This window comes from Peromyscus eremicus, chromosome 4 (assembly GCF_949786415.1).
Source record: "Peromyscus eremicus chromosome 4, PerEre_H2_v1, whole genome shotgun sequence".
NCBI lineage: Eukaryota > Metazoa > Chordata > Mammalia > Rodentia > Cricetidae > Peromyscus > Peromyscus eremicus.
The window spans coordinates 109,390,818-109,409,891 of record NC_081419.1 but is presented as its reverse complement, the minus strand read 5'-3'; the positions used below and the strand labels follow the sequence as shown (position 1 = coordinate 109,409,891).

Sequence of the window (19,074 nt, the reverse complement as noted above, 5' to 3'; positions counted from 1 at the left end):
AGGAATAGGCTGTGAATGGATACACAGCTGTAGGGAAACCATTATAAACCAAGGTGAGATGGTCATTGTGGCTTTGGCTAAGGTGGGTGGAGTGAACAACTACTTGATGTCTTAATACACTATGTTATGTTTCAAATCCTAGGGTTTTCTGATGCCGTCGAAAACAAAGAGTAATGAGTGAAAATGCTGTTTGAACCTTTCAGTTAGAAATCTCAAAACTTCCTTGTCAGGATCAAAGATTCAACTAAAGATTGAATTAGTACAGAAGGCTTGTGCCAACTGACCTTTGCTTATGTAAAATGTATGAATGGGACTCCTATGGCTGACTGGTTACACTGATGCTCCAGAGGCATAACCCAGGAAATAAAGTAACTCTCAGTGTTAGCTGCTGTTTTCCTATGTTGAACAGAATTTTCTAGAGTTTTCCCAGCACAGGGCCGTGTCCTGGCCCTTTTATGACAATATTTCCTTTGGTCCCCACATTTTAGGATTTCAAGAGTCTTAAGATATACTCTCTTTGGATAATGGTTAAATATGTTTCTTGATTTGAATTTCACCAATTTACCCTTAAAATGTCAAAGGCTTGTGTAAAATCATGTGATAGTTTTCAGATATCAACTATACTTTGATGTATTTTGCATTAAAAGTGTTTAGGATGTATGTATTGACGATTTTCACTATCCCATTTACCCCAAACGAGGACTTAAAAATTAGAGATACATTGAGAATTTAAAATCCAATTAGTAGTAGAAAAATGCAGTCAAATAATGCATGGTGGCATGAACACAGGACAGGAAGCTGAAAGGTATCCCAAAGTTACTGCCCTGAGTGTCCAGTCTTTTTTTTTGTGTATGGCGGTAGGAAGACGGAACACCTCTCAGTCAATTCCTGATGCTAAATTGGGGTTTTGTGAGAAGACAGAACCATAACTCAAGACCATCTACTTAGCAGGTAGAGAGTATTCCCATTGGAGTCTCTGCCTTAACCCAATATAACTAATTGCATATTGCCACATCATCTCATTTACAGGAAGGGAAAATCCAGAAAAGGAGGGAGAAAGCAAGTTACCTGGGAAGAGAAAAGGAGGAAGAATCAACTATCCCCAAGTGAATCTTTGTTACAACTTTGTTGAGACTTCAAACTCATCACCTTTTAGAAGTCAACTGGTAACGGGAATCTATGAAGCAGCCTAGGCCACACCAAGCTTAAGGGGCAGCCCCTTCACAGGCAGAGGTTTGTCGGTGTGCTTCTCTCATAATTACATCGTCCAATTGTTCAAGAGAAATTGAAATTTTTTAAATAAGGCAATTCTGACTTTTACACAGCATGGATAGCTTTGTGATAACGCCCCAAAGGGAATAAGTGGGATGGTTAATTTCTCTATATTTTTCAGCTCCAGAGCGTCAAAGGGTGGCTGAGGCATGGCAGCAGTTTTAGAACATAGCCATTTGTGAAAGCAACAATGGGCTCTTTGGTGACTTGGCTTCATATCTTTATCTGTCTAGACTGAAGCCTGCTTGCCCATCTTTCCTGCTTCGTGCCTGCATTAGACGGGGAAACAGCTTTGTAAGACTGCATGGAGCTAAACTCCACACAGCAGGAGCAAATTTCCTGCCATGCACAAGCATAGTTTCCTGCAGGCTGCATGTCTCTGTCGAAGTGGGACTAACTCAGATATTAAAGAATTCAACACTGCTATGAGAGGCCTTCCTATCTCAAGCATTGGCTAGTTGAGTTGCTTGGGCTGTTTCTCCCACTGTAAACAGAAAAAAGTTGGATTTGATTTTAAAATTATCTTATTTAGAAACCACTAAATCTTAAGGAATGACTAAGCCTAACTGAAAGGACCCAGGAATCCAAGCAACTGAAATCCAAATGCTTTGCATGGCTCCCATGGGCCTTGCTCAAACTGGAGCATCTGAATTCCTCTCTGGAAACTTTGAAGGGTGAAGAGCCTATACCCCAAATCAGAGGCCTCTCCAGAGTCAGGGAAGTCACAGGGAATCCTCCATACAGAAAACTACAGCCTCCAGACCACTGACTTGACAAGAAACCAAATGGAACTTTTAGAAATAAAAGAAAGCATACAGCTTGAGAGTTAAAACTTAGTGGATGAGCAGGGTAGAACCAGTGTATCAGAAAGACACCCAGAAAAATACCTGTCCACAGGGAAGCACAGAACAAAAAGGCGAAAAAAACTGAAGTTAAGAGGGGAAAAAAGGAAGTAAGAGTCTATTTTGTGCATGTGTGCATGCATGAGTGTGAGGGCACACAAACATACACATGTAGACATATGCACAAACATGCACGTGTGCGAACACACATACACCCAGGCACACAGAATAAAATCCTAGAAGCGAAGGAAAACATTGCACAGAAGCCATTGTTTGCAGACATGACATCTGAGAGTCTGACAGAACAGATGAAGCTCTGTGTCTGGCCATTGCAAACACACAGATACATTTTAGAGTCATCTGTCTGGCCACTTCAAACACACACACACACATTATAGGGTTATCTATCTGGCCATTGCAAACACAGAGATACATTAGAGTTATCTTTCTGACCACTTCAAACACAAAGATACATTATAGAGTTATCTGTCTGGCCATTTCAAACACACAAACACATTATGGAGTTATTTGTCTGGCTACTTCAAACACACAGATACATTATAGAGTTATCTATCTGGCCACTTAAAACACACAGATACATTATGTTATCTGTCTGGCCACTTCAGACACACAGATACATTTTAGAGTTATCTGTCTGGCCATTTCAAACACACAAATACATTAGAGTTATCTGTCTGACCACTTCAAACACACAAAAACATTATAGCATTATCTGTCTGGCCACTTAAAACACACAGCTACATTATAAGCTGTACAAGACAATTAAAGTTGTGTATCTGGCCATTTCAAACACTGAGATATATTAAAGTTATCTGTCTGGCTACTTCAAACACAGATACATTTTAGATCTATCTATCTGTCTGCCCATTTCAAACACACAGATACATTATGGAAACAATGTATAAGATCAAAGGAGAAAGTATAAATGAAGCCAAAGGGAAGGAATACAAATCATGACTATAGAACTACACTATGGCAGATGCAGGAAGGCAGCAGAATTTTATCCCCAGCGAGCTGCCAGAAAGTAACCGCCAATACAAAATTCTATACCCAGTGAAAATATCACTGCAGAAGGAAGGCAATGTAGATTCTGGTACACATTTTGAACTAAAGAATGTTCAGCAAAGAAGTCTATAAGCATGTAGACGAAACTGAATGAACACTGATGGCATGGCATACACTAGTCTCATATCTTATGATTAAATGTTGTCTTCATGATCATCTCATGCCATTACCTTTTTCAGTGTCTGCTCGAGTAAGGACATCTAAAAACTGGGGACACACTGTAAACACAGGTCGAAATTTCTGGGGAGCCTTGGCTCTCATTGAAGGAACCACTCATACCAGTGAGGTGCATAACTAACATTTTTTGTTTTTGCTAGTTTTACTGTATTTTAGAGTAGTAGCCAGAGACACTGAGGCTTTTTTTAAATTAAAATTTATTCTCATTTTAAAAAGTCTTTATGATCATAATAGATTTTAAAAATAAGTTGAAATTGGACAAAGGGAGTCAAAAATGGTTCCAATATCCTAGCATCTCCCAGAAGGAAAATAAACATGTTTCAGTTTTATGTTCAAGAAGATAAAAGATAACCATATCGTTTTCTAAGAACACAATTCTTTGCATAGATAAAAATGAAAACTAACCTCATATAGAACAGATAAGACCAAGCTACTGTGTGGGTTAATCAAGATTTGACAATGAGTGAGGCATGGCCCAAAGGCTGCTAGCTCCCACTGAGGAGTTTGAGTTCCCACAAGGAGTTCTAATTGATACTGGCAGGGAAAATTCATGCTTGTCCATCAAATAGCAAAGATTAGAGGTATAAATGAATTATCTGAAGAAAGATCTAACTTTAGCTCCCCAAGTTAAGCCTTTCCCCTGTGAATACCAGGTCAAATGTCAGCTGCACCCAGGGTTCCATCTCAAAGACCAGCAGTGGTTTCTAGCATGATTAACTTCACACCCAAGGTGAGCCACTCACCCTGCCTCAGAGATATCAGAGGGAGAAATGAGGAAACTCAGTCTATGTTCCCCTCATTGACAAAAGAAAGAGGCATTGGAGACGTGGTGAAATGTTCTTTGGGAATAAATGAAAAATGCCCTAAGGCTTCTTAGAATTCTCTCTTGATGAAGAGCTAAATTAAAGCAGAAAACCTATGGCCTAAGAAATACCAAAGACAAATTAAGTGTCAGAGAAAAAAGAAATTACAAATTTATCGACTGTTTTATGAGGTCAGGCAGACAGTTCATTAAAAGGCTCGTCAAAGGATGATTCCTTTAATGAGAACCAGTAGCCGCAGAATGATCAATACACATTGGGATATCTGCAACAGATTGAGGGCAACATGCTAGAATAAACCACTTTCAAATGTTCCGGAGTAAGAGCAGAAGGCCCTCTGTATCATTGTAACTTGTCGTTTAAGTCCACACAGGCAGTGGCTGCTTGGCATTTGCAGCTGAGCTCTTGAATCGCTTCCAACACATTTTATATACACTAATTCTTTCTTATTGGCTTGGCAAACCCAGGTATAGAAATCCCAAGGAAACCAATTATGCCACTGAGTTGGAAGCCTGAACAGTGTTCTTGCAAGCATCTTATAGATTCTGTGGTTGAATTTTGCAAAAATACCTATCTTCAACACAATCGAAGACATACATTTAAGGGCTCAGTGAAGCAGGTGACCGCCAGGAAACACGTATCTGAATATATCTCTGGAAGGGAGAATTCTGTTGAAAAGGAGCTGAGCATCACCTTTAAGAATGTCTATTGTCTGTAACTTAATAAGTCTCAGTGGGACTCGGGCACAGCAACGGACAATTTGATCTTATGTCAAATCCAGGGTCAAAATATCTATTTGTTGTATAAATTGCCTCTAAGGATCAAACATCTCCATTTTTTTTTTTTTTTTGCTATGCTCTCAAAAGTTACAAGCCAATGCAACAGACACACTGTGCCGTTTTATAATAGAAATAAAAATGAATTCTACCTACCAAAGGAGTCTGCTACCAGTTAGTTGCAAGTGGGGCAGTCCAAACTAAGCTTTTTTTTTTAATTTTAATTTTTTAAATTGTTTAACTTTGTAATTTGATTTAATTTTACATATCAGCCATGGATTCCCCTGTCCTCCCTCCTCCCGCCCCCCTCCCCCCCAGCCCATTCCCCCATTCCCACCTCCTCCAGGGCAAGGACTCCCCTGGGGATTCAGCTCAGCCTGGTAGATTCAGTTGAGGCAGGTCCAGTCCCCTCCTCCCTTCACCCAGGCTGAGCAAAGTGTCCCAGCATAGGCCCCAGGCTCCAAAAAGCCAGCTCATGCACTAAGGACAGGTCCCGGTTCCACTGCCTGGGGGCCTCCTAAATAGTTCAAGCTAATCGACTGTCTCACTTATCCAGAGGGCCTGATCCAGTTGGGCTGGAGGGATAGCTCAGCTGTTAAAGGCTAGGCTCACAACCAAACTAAGCTTTTGCACTGGGGCCATCATATGCTCCCTGGCAAACAGACCAAAAAGAATAAAGATGCTGTTTCTGATTAATCATACTCTCCTTTCATTGTTCTGCTGCAGGTTAGTAAGAACTTGAGGACTCAGGTTCATTGGGAGCCTGAGTGTGCTGCTGAGTGAAGGCTCTGCAAAGCTCCACTTTACATGAACCTTCAAGGCAGCTTGCTCTCTGCTGGGCCAGGGAATGCCTTGCCACTGAAGTACTGTTGGCTTTCATCAATTGGATACATTTCTTGTGTTCAATTTTTAAATCTCCTTTGATTTTTAAAAGACAAGAATTTGTTTATCAACAAGGAAGACTATATTATGCAGATAAGTCTAGGGTTCTGAACATCTCAAAATAGTAGATTAGGATTAAAAAAAAAGTACAGACAAAAGAGCTTTCTCCATGTTCAGGCCATGACTGTGGACCCTGACCTGTGACTATATTCCATAGATGAAGTGGGTGAAGGGAGAGTGAATGAGTATGTTCAACAACATGCTGAAAGACACTGAAGACTGAGGAGAGATGCCATCTCCTGACACTTTTGCTACAAGCAAATGATGATGCACGATCAGGTTCTACTTAGAACGCTTTTCTGTCCCCTTTTTGAGAAGGGCTGCTGCTTTCCAGAACTGAGTGACATTTGGGCATGCTTTCAGGTGAAGCTTGCCATCTACACAGTTCTTGTCATCAACTCGGAACAGTTCATAAATTTCTAGATGTCATAAAAATCACTCTGCCTTGTCATCGCTCTTACTGAATGGCGCTGACTCGGTGAACCTGTTTTATGGCGACTATTGATTTATTTTCATTTCCTTGAGTTTTTCCTCTTTTCTTTGGTTGCTGCTCTTATTCATTTGGTTCAGAGCCCTTCCACTGTTGCGTACTCAGGAGGGAGGACTTCAAAGGCAGTGCTATTCTATTTCTGGTCCACATCCCACAGTCATAGAGCATTGAGGTCTGTCAGTCACCCTGGCCTTTCCTGGTCTACACTTGCTGTCCTGTGCTTCTATTCCCATCTCACACCTGATCGTGCCATTCCCTCCACTGCTTACCACTGTTGCTTGCAAGTCTGGATCTGGTGTCCTCCAGAGGCCCATGAACAAAAGCTTGGTCTATGTACCAAGTGCTCCATGGAGTTGGTGGGATCTTTAAGAGGTGAGGCCTGGCTGGGCATGGTACCTTACATATCTTTAAACAGTAACGTGGAGGCTGAGGCAGGAGGACCGCTGCGATTTTAAGCTAGTCTAGGCTGCAGAATGACCCTGTCTCATTTTCTTTAAGTGCATCTAGTGGGAAGACATGAACTCACTGGGAATTTGCCGTTGAAGAAAACATTGGGACTCAGGTCTATTCTCGCTGATTCAGGTTTCGCTGCTGAGCATCAACACAATTCCTCTGCCATGTACTATTTCCATGACATGGTGTGCTACTATAGGCCCGAATGGAACAGGGCCAAACAACACAGGACTAAAACCTCTGAGTTTGTGAGTGGAAATAAACCTTGCCCCCTTTGAAGCTGATCATTTCTGGAATTGTGTCCCAGAGACAGACAGCTGACTAACATCCTTCTTGCTTCTGCTATCCTTTTCTTTCATTTGCTATGTGTCATACAATATGACTACATGTGATTGATTTTGTTTCGCTTTGTTTTGATGGAGACCGTGTCTTACATGTATGGCTTCAAGCCTGATGTGGAGCCAAGGATGACCTAAAACACTCCTGATCCTCCTGCCTCCTCCTACCAAGTGCTGGGATTATAGATGTGAGCTACCATGGCTGACTTCACATGTGATTTCTTGTTTTATTATCGAAGTAATAGCTATAAAAACACATTCTTAAGCTTCAAAGAACACCCTTCAACAAATGATTTGGCTTGACATGGAACCAACAACCTTCAAGGGCTACCTTCAAATCCACTTACAACATGATGGTCACAAGAACAGCCTCACAGATAAAAGAGAAAATATGTTGTGGTTCCTAGTTACACTAAGAAATAAAGACAAGAGAATGATCAAGAATTCCTAGGAACACTTTAGATCTTTTCTAAGGAGCCAAGAAAGAAGAAACAAAAGCCTCTAAATATATAGTTGTAGCACAAATTACTCACCACCCCCAAGTACTGTTTATTCAGTATTCAATGAGAAAGCATCAGTTGTGTTTTGGTTTCTGGCAACCACAGAACCAAGGAGCTGAACTTCCTCCACCTCTGTGAATGAGTCCTAGTCACTCTAAGGCAGTCATAAATATTACACTCTCTTCCTTGTGATTTCTTTAGGAACCAGAATGTGGTTCCATTATAGCAGATGAGAAATCTATTGTGGGGGGGGGTGGAGTGGGGATTGGGGGGTTCTGGAAGGTTTCCACCAATCCTAAGAAGAACATAAAGTGGGGGGGTATTTCCTTCTCTGCTTTTGAATGATTCTATATAAGATCATGATGCGGGAGCCTCAGCATCCATCTTGTCATCGACTTTAAAGTCTGAGGGCACCAAACATCAGCACCGAAATTTTGAAAATGCTGACTCTCAGGGAGGTTGCTGAGTCACTAAACCAAGCTACCTGTCTCTAGAACCGGCTCACCATCCCTAGAAGTGGTCAGCTATCCCTAGAAATGGCTACCCATCCCCAGAACTGGCTGCTCACTTGCTGTGGTTTGAATGAGAAGTGTCCCCCACAGATTCACGTATTGGAACACTTGATCCCCAGTTGGTACCACGGTTTGGGTAGATTGCGGAACTTTTAGGACATAGAGCCCTGCTGGTAGAAGTACATTACTTGAGAGTGACTTTTGAGAGCTTAAAGCCTCAACCCACTTCCTGTTCTCTCTTTCTCTACTTCCTGCCTGTGGGTGGAGATACACTCAGCCAGCTTCCTGCTCCAGCCACCTGCTGCCCTGTCTCCCTTGCCATTATGTGCTCTCTCTCTCTCTCTCTCTCTCTCTCTCTCTCTCTCTCTCTCTCTCTCTCTCTCTGGAATAGTAAGCCAAAATTGCTTTTGGTCATGGTGTTTTATCACAACAGGAAAATTACTAATACAGTATCTACAGTATCTCTAGAACTGTGCCTCCATCCTTAGAATTGTGACCCTACTCAAACAGTAATATTGTCACTTATGAAGTTGTCACTGTTTAAGGTAATTATTTATCTATTTAGTTAGTTAGAAACCTGGCCTCACTATATCGCCCAGGTGGGCCACGATCTCTCAGTCTTCTGTCTCCAGCCCCCAGTTAATGGGATTATCTAGGCATGTGAGCAAGCCAGGCAGGTTAATTTGATTTTCTGGAAAACTGGACTCAGACAGATAAGGTGACAAAGGTTATTAGTCACATTAATGTTTGGTTGTATCCAGTGAAGAAGCTTTAAGATGCTTCAAAACTACTTACTTAACTTGATTTTAATCATGATGACATAGACCAGTCACATGTGTGGTAGTATACGTCTATACTCCCGGCATTGGGGAAGCTGAAGGAGAAGGAATCTGAGTTCACACACACACACACACACACACACACACACACACACACACACACACACACAATGAGGGCTAGGGAGATAGCTCCATCAGTAAAGTGCTTCCCTTACAACACTAGGACATGAGTTGAATTGGTGCAGTTTACACACATAAACAAATCTACGTGTAGTGCCATGCTCTTGTACTTCCAGCACTGGAGAGAGAGGCAAATGGACCCCTGAGTCCCGAGCCAGTCAGCCTCATCTACTGGGCAAGTTTCAGGCTAGTGTGAGGCCCTGTTTCAAACAGTAAACACGGCTAGCATGTAAGGAATTACCTTCTGGCCTCCACATGCACACACATGGGCACCTACACACGTGTGAATGAACATATATATACTATCTATGAGTTACTTAAAGTAAATTGTATAATTTTAACATATATGCATTGCATTTTATCTGTGATTAAATAGTTTACAATGTTGAACCAACACACACACACACACACACACACACACACACACACACACACACGCTCAGGAGCCAAACAAAACTGAAAGTAACAGTAGTTATCATGAAGGGTTCTTAGAGGTCCAGAACTGGCTATGAGGCTCACCATAAACAAATTTTATTACACCAGGATAGAAAGTGATGACAAATCCAGCATTAGATGCTGAGCTTGAAAATGTATGTGTCTGAATATATATACTTCTGACTAATTATATTTTTCTTAAATTTTAGTCAAATCTGGATCTGTTATTTAAAATACTTGAGCACATGAGTAAGATAGATTCTGGAAAGAAAATACAGTGCCCCCTCCCCCAGTATGCCCTGAAGCCACAAAATGCCAAAGCTAATCTGCCATTTAATGTCCTCAGCTCAGGGACTCCTTAGCATCATTGCTCTTGTGCTTTGGAGCCATTATAAAGTAAAAAGGGGTCACAAACACTGTGACACCAGATAGCGAATCTTGCATCAAAGAGGGCTGCTGTGGGGCTGTGCTGGACAGAGGGACAGTGCACACCCAGAGTGGCTGAAACAGTGCCTTGAGGTTTCATCAGTTGGCCACAAAGTTGTGCAATTTAGGACATCATGAACTGTTCACTCCATGAATTTCCCACTTAATATTTTTAGACCATGAATGGCCGTGGGCAATGAAACTCAAGAAAGTGAGACTAGCAATATAAAGGGAGACTACTGTGTGGCAATTTCTAAAGTTACACTAAACTGTATTTCACTATATTAGCATAAGCAGCCTGAGCCACAATTGGATACTAACAGGAGAAACTTAAGAATTAACAATATACAAAGTAACTATCAATTCTTGCTTGAGGGTTTATATGGCTAAGCCTTAAATCTTTAGAGATAACAAGTATTAAGTGACTATCATATACAATAAACATGAAGGCTGAAGAATATAAATAATTCAGAAAATATATTTAGAGCTAGGTATGAGGAGCCTCTCTGAAGCCAACTAGGGAACAATACATACAAATAAATAAACCTAACACTTAAGTTCTGCAGACTCAATAAGCACTTAGATGGAATGGCAATACTTTTGAGAATCTGTATTTTCAACTGTAGCTTAAAAGGTAGGCAAACCTAAAAAGCACATTTTTTTTTAAACAGAGAAAAACATCCAGCAATAAATGAAAATGGATGGAACGTTCTAGAACTGAATGCTGTTGGCTAACCTGCAAATACTTGATTTACAGATAGTTCATTCAACTTGATGTCTACAGCCAACTAATTTCAACAAGCCACAAGCACAATCCACTCTGATTTATTGTTTTCAATTGAACCCAGGACCTTGTACATGCCGAGCACTCTCAGTACCACTGAGCTACACTCTGAGCTACAATAAAAATTTAAAGGACAGCACTGATGAGCTGTTGCTATGGGGGCAAAGAAATTTCTTTTTTTTTTTTTTTTTTTCCTCCTAGTTTATGGAAGATTTTGTTGGGTCAAGATCATGGCCATCTTGGTGAAGGGTGCCCTCTGCTGGGCAAAGTTGGATATCACAGCATTACAGGATGAAGTTGGTTAGTTAGATTAAAAATCCCTTGCCCAAGCCACTTAGCAGACTAGCTGCAAACCACATCTGTGGAGAGGGTTCCACACACTCATACGTTTTAGATAGTGCCAGTTGGTAATGAATACTTGCAGAATATTACTGTATTGTTACTACCACCAAAAATGATGAGTTTCACACACACAAGGATTGACCTGAGAAGTTGTGCAAGGTGCTTATGTAAACCAGGAGATGCTATTTTTACTGCATAGAAAGCAAATGAGCCAAGGGTGTACAGATGTCCAGTATTATTTACCTTGGGCTTTTCATCTAGGATCTGCTGGCGGACCTCCTTGTGTTTCTCCACGAGTTTTTCTTGTCTTTTACTCTGTGCTTCCTCTAACTGTAAGAAAGTCACCGGAGGAAAAGTCATATTAAGAAACAAACAAACAAAGAAAATAAAGCTTTTATGCATGTTACAAGAAACAAAGCAAAACAACAACAAAAAACCCCAAAGTTTTTCAAGTCCACAGCATCAATTATTTGGTATTCCGGGAAAGAATTGCCCTTTGAAGCTAGGTAAGGGGAACCCAGGGCAGCGAGAGGTGGTGATGGGTGGACACACATTTTTGTTTATGTCTGAAAATTTCCATAACACAAATTTTCTAAAAGCTTAAAGACTGACCTGGACGTGGACGTCACCTTTATCACTGTTAGTAACAACGAAGGGATCTTTTGGGAACTCCCTTTTGTGTCACTTTTTTGGGGTTCCTAACTTGGGCAGTGATTCACCCCCATTCAATTTTATAGTCCTTTTATTTAGCTCTTTTATACATACACTTCTCAACAGTCAGAACATGTGCACTTTTATGGATTATCACAAAGCAGCTGAGTGCTGGTGACAAGCAGACACAGCAAGGCACAGCTCTCCTCCTAGAAGCTCACAATGAGCCTGGCGGTTACAAAGGAGACATTTGCAAAGGAGCCAGGGGTGAACAGACATACCCTCTTGATGTACTGCACCACCTCCTGGATGTATGACCGGATCATCTCTGTCTTCTCCCTAAGTGGAAATGAGCCACAGATTATACCAACCCAGCTGGAATTCCAGTCTTCTATGCTTTTACTATCATTGTATAGCTGTTGAAAGGAACGTCCAACCTGTATGTGGGGGCAGTGGTGGTATGTGTCTCCAGGCATAGGCCCTGTTTTTATTAGATGCTCCCAAGGTTGTCTAACAACTTTGGGGAGTGAGTATTTAGCCATTTCCCAAAAGGGATCACTTCACATTTTTTCAAAAAGGCCCAGAGTGACCCTGTTTGAGAGCTCACTGTAAAAACGTTACAGTGGAGATTGTAGTGGTGTGAAGGAGACTGGCCTGCATAGGTTCACAGGCTTAGTCACCAAAGAGTGAAAATCTTTCATAGGATTAGAAAGATTAGGAGGTGTGGCTTTGTTGAAAGAAGTGTGTCACTGGGGATGGACTTTGAGGTTTCAAAAGCCCAAGCTTGGGTCTCTCTCTCTCTCTTTCTCTCATTCTCTCTCTCTCTCTCTCTCTCTCTCTCTCTCTCTCTCTCTCTCTCTCTCTCTCTCTCTCTCTCTCTGTCTCTCTCTGTCTCTCTCTCTCTCCTTGCCAATCAGGATATAGCTCTCAGCTGCTGCTCCATCACCTGGAGTGAAGCCATACTCCTGCCATGATGATAATGGACTAACCCTCTGATACTGTAAGCAAGCCCCCAATTCTTCCTTTTATGAGTTGCTTTGGTCCTGACGTCTCTGCAGCAGTAGAACAGTGACTAGGGCAGGGATCATGTGGTAGTAGAGAAACTTTACCAAGGGGCCTTTGGTTAAGACACTGGTTCTCTAACAGAGAACAACAGTTCATCATTCCAGTTAGGGACGGGGGCTACTTTCCACTTACTCTTCCATCTGGCTTTTGTCTTTCGATTTGGCTTCTGTTATCTTCTCCTGCCTCTTTTTATCCATCTTCTTCTTTAATTCTTTCTTCTCTCTGAAGTTACAATGGGGGAAAATCAGACAAACCCAATAGCAATCTGTAATCCATGCACTCATGTCTATTCAGGACAAATGGGAGAGAACACAGGCTTACTTTTCACAGATTTCCTTGAGCTTCTTTAACTGATTGTTCTGACACTCTTCGGCAACATCTGTCAACTTCTGGATAAGCTGGGGAGAGAAAATGCCAGTTTGGTGTTTTCTAGAATCACAGATACAGGCTCCCATCCCTGCCCTTCCCACCCCAAACACTAGCACATGGAGTCTGCAGTGGACACCAAGCTACTGTTAGAGTCACCAGAATCTAACTTTGGCAAGGAGGACATGGTTTTAAAGGATAACATTATCTGTTTGTGATATATCTCTATCAATCTATCTATCTATCTATCTCTATCTATCTATCTATCTATCTATCTATCTATCTATCTATCTATCTATCTCCTTCTGATTTTCTCCTTGAACTGAATTGAATTCAGTAGATTATCATTCCAGTTCCTGCAACGTGGCTCAGGGCAAACCCAGCTAACAGTGTGGACCTAGGTTTCTACCTCTACTCTGTAACATATAAAAAGTATTAATTGGGGGCTAGGGATATAGATGAGGGGTAATAAGCTTTAAAAGTATGATTTATGCCAAAGCTCTACCTTTTCTGAACCAACATTTTCTTGATTATAATTAAGTCATTGATACGTTTACCTCTGGCAGGTAGTGTAAAGCTTAAATAAAATAATAAGTACGACGTAAATGGAAGTTATAAAAAGCAGTGCAGTAGAATTCTGGTTTCTGGATATATTTTTTTTGTTCTTGTTGACTTGCTTTGAGGATGACATCAGTTATCTATCTCAGAAATGGATGTAGTGTTCTTGCGTAACTTCAGTTGATATAAAGAACACCAGGAGTGCTTTTCGGTGCTGTTGTGGAAGCTTGGGTTGTGTGAATGGAACAGCTGTATTGTTCTGCATCCACTTTCTTATCACACCAAGATTCAAGACAGTAGCAACTGTATCTTTGTATCCTTTGTACTCCATATGGTTCTCAACATGCCCAATGAATGCTTGTCAATTACATGAAAGTCAATTTTCATGTCAATCAACCCTCACTCCTTATTCCACCCCAAGAGTCTGTAGAACCTCAGGTGGGTGGAGCAAAAGACTTCAACTCTTTTACCAGAGCATAAACTATATTGCATGGACTTTCTTCGAGAGACCCTACTGCTATTTCCAAGGTGAATATTTTCTTCCTCAAAACATATAGAGCAAGATTAGCTGACTAGTGCTATATAAGTAGTATTTATCATAGTAAAAAGTCAGTCATCCCTCAAGGTCCCTCGAGGATTGGTCTTGGAATCCTTTGCATTTATCCAAATCCCTGGGTGACTTGTGCTAAATGGTGTTGTACTTGTAATATTCACATATCCTTCTGTGTACCTTAAATAATTCAGATTGTTTATAGTATTTAGAATACTCTAAATGTTGTAAAATAAATTCAGGCTCCACATCCTGGGGTCTTCACCTCTGTCTGATGCTGCTCTCCATTGTGGTTTCAGAGTTGTTTTTAAAAAGTCCTTTGATATAATATAAAAATGACACATAGGAGACATAGAGGGTATACATCTGTATTAGAGGGGCAGTGGGGAAAACCTGGGAGGAGTGGAGGAAAGGCTAACCATAATCAGGATCTATTATAAGAAACAATCTATTCTCAAAAAAAGTAAAAACAATAAACATATGTGTCATATAAAATATTAAAAAAAAAGTCCTTTGAGCTAGGCAGTGGTGGCACACACTTTTAATCCCAGCACTCGGGAGGCAGAGGCAGGCAGATCTCTATGAGTTCGAGGCCAGCCTGGTCTACAGAGTGAGTTCCAGGACAGCCAGGGCTACAAAGAGAAATCCTGTCTTGAAGAAACACACACACACACACACACACACACTACTCAGTAGGTAGAACTCTTGCTCTGCTAGCATAACGATCTGTGCTCTAATCTCCAGCACCCATATTAAAAGGCAGACGTGGCCATTCCTGTCTGTAATCCCAGCATTGATTTTAGCAGCTTAGAGAGATCCATGTTCATTCATGATAAACATGAAAGTTGGAGCATTTGTATGTGAAGTGGGTTAGATCTGAATAGCTATCAAGGAGGATGTGGGCCACAGAACGCCTGCTTCATCATTTGGAAATGACTTCCTCAACATGGCTGCCACAGTTGAGGACATCATGCTTCAATCGGTGCCATTTATCAAACTGTCCAGATGTAAAATGCTGTTGTTGTTTTTTTTCTATAGGGACCCATACCAAGTATCATCTCACTACTTCACTCCTTTCCATAGGGGACCTTTTTCCTGTTCCATTTGCCCTAAATGTTTCATAGAAATTACTCAGAGATTCTCAACTTTAGTACATCAGATTCTCTTGGGGAGACTTCTGAAGAATGCAGATTGCAAGGCCTTGTTCCTGGGCTTATGGACTGTGGGTATCTGGTGTCTGGGCCTGAGAGTGAATATTTTCATAATCTCCTCAGGGAATGTGGATGCTTTCGTAGTCCCTGGGGTATCACAGGCACCCATTTGAATTTGACAGCAATCACACTTCCCTTTCTGTGTTTTCATCTCTCATCCACACAATCCCAGAATATTTTTTTTCTGGATTATTTCAACATCCACTGACATTTTCTGCTTTCTTCCTACCCATTCTCCTCACCCTTAGCACTTTGGCAATCAGCCAACAAAGCCACTAAACTAAAGACCCCTGGGCTTTGCACCCACTTAGTTCTGATATTTACTTAAATTTGAGGTAAGTCCTCAAACATGGCTGTACCACAGTCTCCTAGGCTTCCCCTGGCTCTTCGTCCTTAGAACCTATGAACTTGTTTTTTGTTGTTCCGAATTCTTGTTCTCACTTCGTTGGCTCCCACTGTGTGGGGGAACTATTCATTTCGGCCCAAACACAACAGATATTGATCAAGCACCTACTTATAGACCTGGCACTGTTCTAGAAGCCTGCCTGATGATTCATCCGAATTGATCTTGTTACTCATGTGTCTTAGGATCAGCAGCTCCAGCATGACAAGGACACACATTAGAAATGAAAACTTGCAGGCCCTCCACTAGACCAATAATTCAGGCTCTGCACTTCCTCAAGATTCCCAGGACAAAGTGGGCACCTTGGAATTTGAGAAGCCCTGTCTGGACTGTTGAGGAAGACGCTGACATCATTAAAGGCCATTTTAGTTTGTCTGGCCTCTGTCTCAAGGTCTTCGGAACTTTGTCTGTGCTCTCTTCGTTACTTCAAATTCAGTGTCCTCATCTTTGTAACCAGGGTGGTTTAGACAGTTCTGGGAAGATACACACAATTCTTGATGGACCGTATACCATATCATAGGTCCGTAATTTGGTTTGTCTTTTTATGCCAAATAGTATATCTTTACTTCCCCTCACGTCTTCTCTACCTGAAAAAGCATTTCATGTTCTTCACTGAAATGTCCTGTCTGCATGGGATAAACTCCCTCTGTGCAAAAAACACATTTCTATCTATCCTCCCATGAACTCTTGTTCTATCTTTTACTCTCCTTCATTCTAGTTCTAAATTGGATAAGTGAGTCCATTCGTTGCTTTGTGCCTTTAATCCCAGCAATGTGAAGACAGAGGGTCAACCATTCAAGGGCAGCCTGGGCATACAGTGAGACTTTGTCTCACAAAACAAAACACAAGGCAAACAAATAAAACAAATGAAGAAAGACAAGTGATTCCCACACTGCAGTGACCCCCTTCTCACCTCCTCAACCTTACCACCTGTTGTGGGTTTTTTGTTTTTTTGTTTGTTTGTTTTGTCAACTTGACAAAAGCTGGAGTCATCTGGGAAGAGGGAATCCCAATTGAGGAAATGCCTCCACCAGATTGGTCTGTAGGCAAGCATGTACGTCATCCTCTACAGGCAGTGCTGCTCCTGCTCAGTGAAAACTGAGCAAGCAAGTAAGCAGCATTCTTCCATGGCGTCTGCTTCAGTTCCCACCTCCAGGTTCCTGCTCTGAGTTCTTGCCTTGGCTTCCCTCAGTGGACCATGACTTGGGACATGTAAGTCAGACAAACAAGCCCTTTCTTTCACCAGCTGTCTTTGGTCAGTGTTTTATCACAGCAACAGAAAGCAAACTAAAACACTGCCTCAATTCTGCTTCAAATACTGGAATTCATCTCATCTTTCATTAAGATTTCAAAACTCTCTTTGTTGCTGAACTTACAGTTCAGTTCTTAGAATTTTAATTATTTCACAGATTCCTAAATTTTTCTGGTTCACAGAACCTTTAGAAACTGAGTGATGTTTTGTTCCAATGATACTTTTAAGCTAAAAAAAAAAAAAAAAAAAAAAAAAAAAAAAAAAATTGAGGAATTGCTGTAAGGTCCAAACAACTTAATGCTAGTAATTTGCATAAGATTCCCAACAGATGTTCCTGTTTCCAAAAAAAATAAAAACTATCTCACAGTGTCTCTGTGAGTTTGGTGTTGTGCCTGAGGGTGCCTTGGCACACATTTTGGGAATAATTACTTTAAACTTCATAGAATGGGTAACTACTCTCACATAGAAATATCTTCTTCAATGTCAACAGTAATTACCACAGTTATTCCTTCCTTCAGCTTTCTTAGGGGCGTCTGTTCAGTTTAGATCTTCACCTACCTCCTGATCAACCTTAACTGTGGATGCTTTACTACCTGCCCACCTCAGCATCTGCATAAGTAAGCTGAGGCTTCCTCTCTCCCTGGAGACAAGACTTTTCCTTTTTATTAGGAGTCATCATTCAGCTCAGAAGTGTACAAGGCCTTTCCTGCCCTCTTGGGTAGGAAACATCCAGCAAATCACAGACAGCTGTGAATTTCTCCACATCACACAGCTTTCTGGTAACAGGAACCGTTTTGCACATGTCTAAAAACTGTAGTCTTTACCTTGCAAGCATCTCTTTCCTGTCTGGAGTCTTTCTTTGGCTTTTCTTCTCCAGCCCAAATATCTTCCCTTCTTAAATGTCTCTAAGACTTAACTGGACCTGTCCCCAGATATTTTTTCGACTTGTAGATTTTCTTTTTTGGCATTTATCATACCTCAATAAACAAGGCAGTAGTTTGCTCCCAGAACTGTCTGCACAGACCTTTGTGCACACCCTTTTTTTTCACGTTATTCTATCCTTTCAGTGATATTCCCATGTGAACAAGTCAGCACAAATAGAGATCACCCCCATGATTGTAGAGCTACCTTGGGTTGTGTTGCTCTGCCTCAACCATTCTTATCTCTATTTAAAGTTTGCCCAGTTAAGCTCCAGGTGGCAGTGTGCACACTATCACAAGTTTGTTAGTGCCTGGAAATGAGATGATATATGTGCATACACAATGGGTCTCTTGTGAAAGTTAAAACCTTCCTTTCTGAAAAAAAAAAGAAAAAAGAAAAGGGAAAGTGCTGGGGATGTCTTTCTGTATGCTGTGACTGTGTGTTGTTCTGATTTGGTTGATAAATAAAACGCTGATTGGCCAGTAGCCAGGCAGGAAGTATTGTATAGGCAGGATAGGTAGAGAGGAGAATTCTGGGAACAGAAAAGCTGAGTCAGTAGTTGCCAGCCAGACACAGTGAAGGCAGAACTGAGAAAAGGTACCAAGCCACATGGCTAAACATAAATAAGAATTGTGGGTTAGTTTAAATGTAAGAGCTAGTCAGTGGTAGGCCTGAGCTAATGGCCGAGCAGTTTTAATTAATATAAGCCTCTGTGTGTTTACTTGGGTCCAAGCAGCTGCAGGGCCGCGGGAGCCGGGCAGGACCAGGAAAACTTCAGCTACAGTCTCTTTTCTACCTCATCAAGAGAAAGCTTGGGCCCATCTGTGCTTTCTCATGCAGCACTGTCTCTCTTGAAGGGCTTATTCTGCTTTCTGGTTCATGTTTGGCTCCCATAGGAACTGCTCTATACTTCAGCCTCCATCTTTTGGCCAAAGTAATTGA

General features: G+C 41.3%; 1 protein-coding gene across 1 annotated transcript in view; it reads right to left on the bottom strand.

The window, feature by feature from the left end:
• The window catches only part of Plcb1 (phospholipase C beta 1), a 256,333-nt gene that overhangs the window by 75,981 nt on the left and 161,278 nt on the right, over window positions 1–19,074 (bottom strand). The window contains exons 26-29 of the mRNA XM_059258948.1: window positions 13,193–13,269; window positions 13,004–13,093; window positions 12,088–12,145; window positions 11,399–11,485 (exon numbers count right to left, since the gene is read on the bottom strand). Coding sequence (XP_059114931.1) covers window positions 11,399–11,485; window positions 12,088–12,145; window positions 13,004–13,093; window positions 13,193–13,269 — 312 coding nt within the window. The remainder of the gene's footprint in view (window positions 1–11,398; window positions 11,486–12,087; window positions 12,146–13,003; window positions 13,094–13,192; window positions 13,270–19,074) is intronic.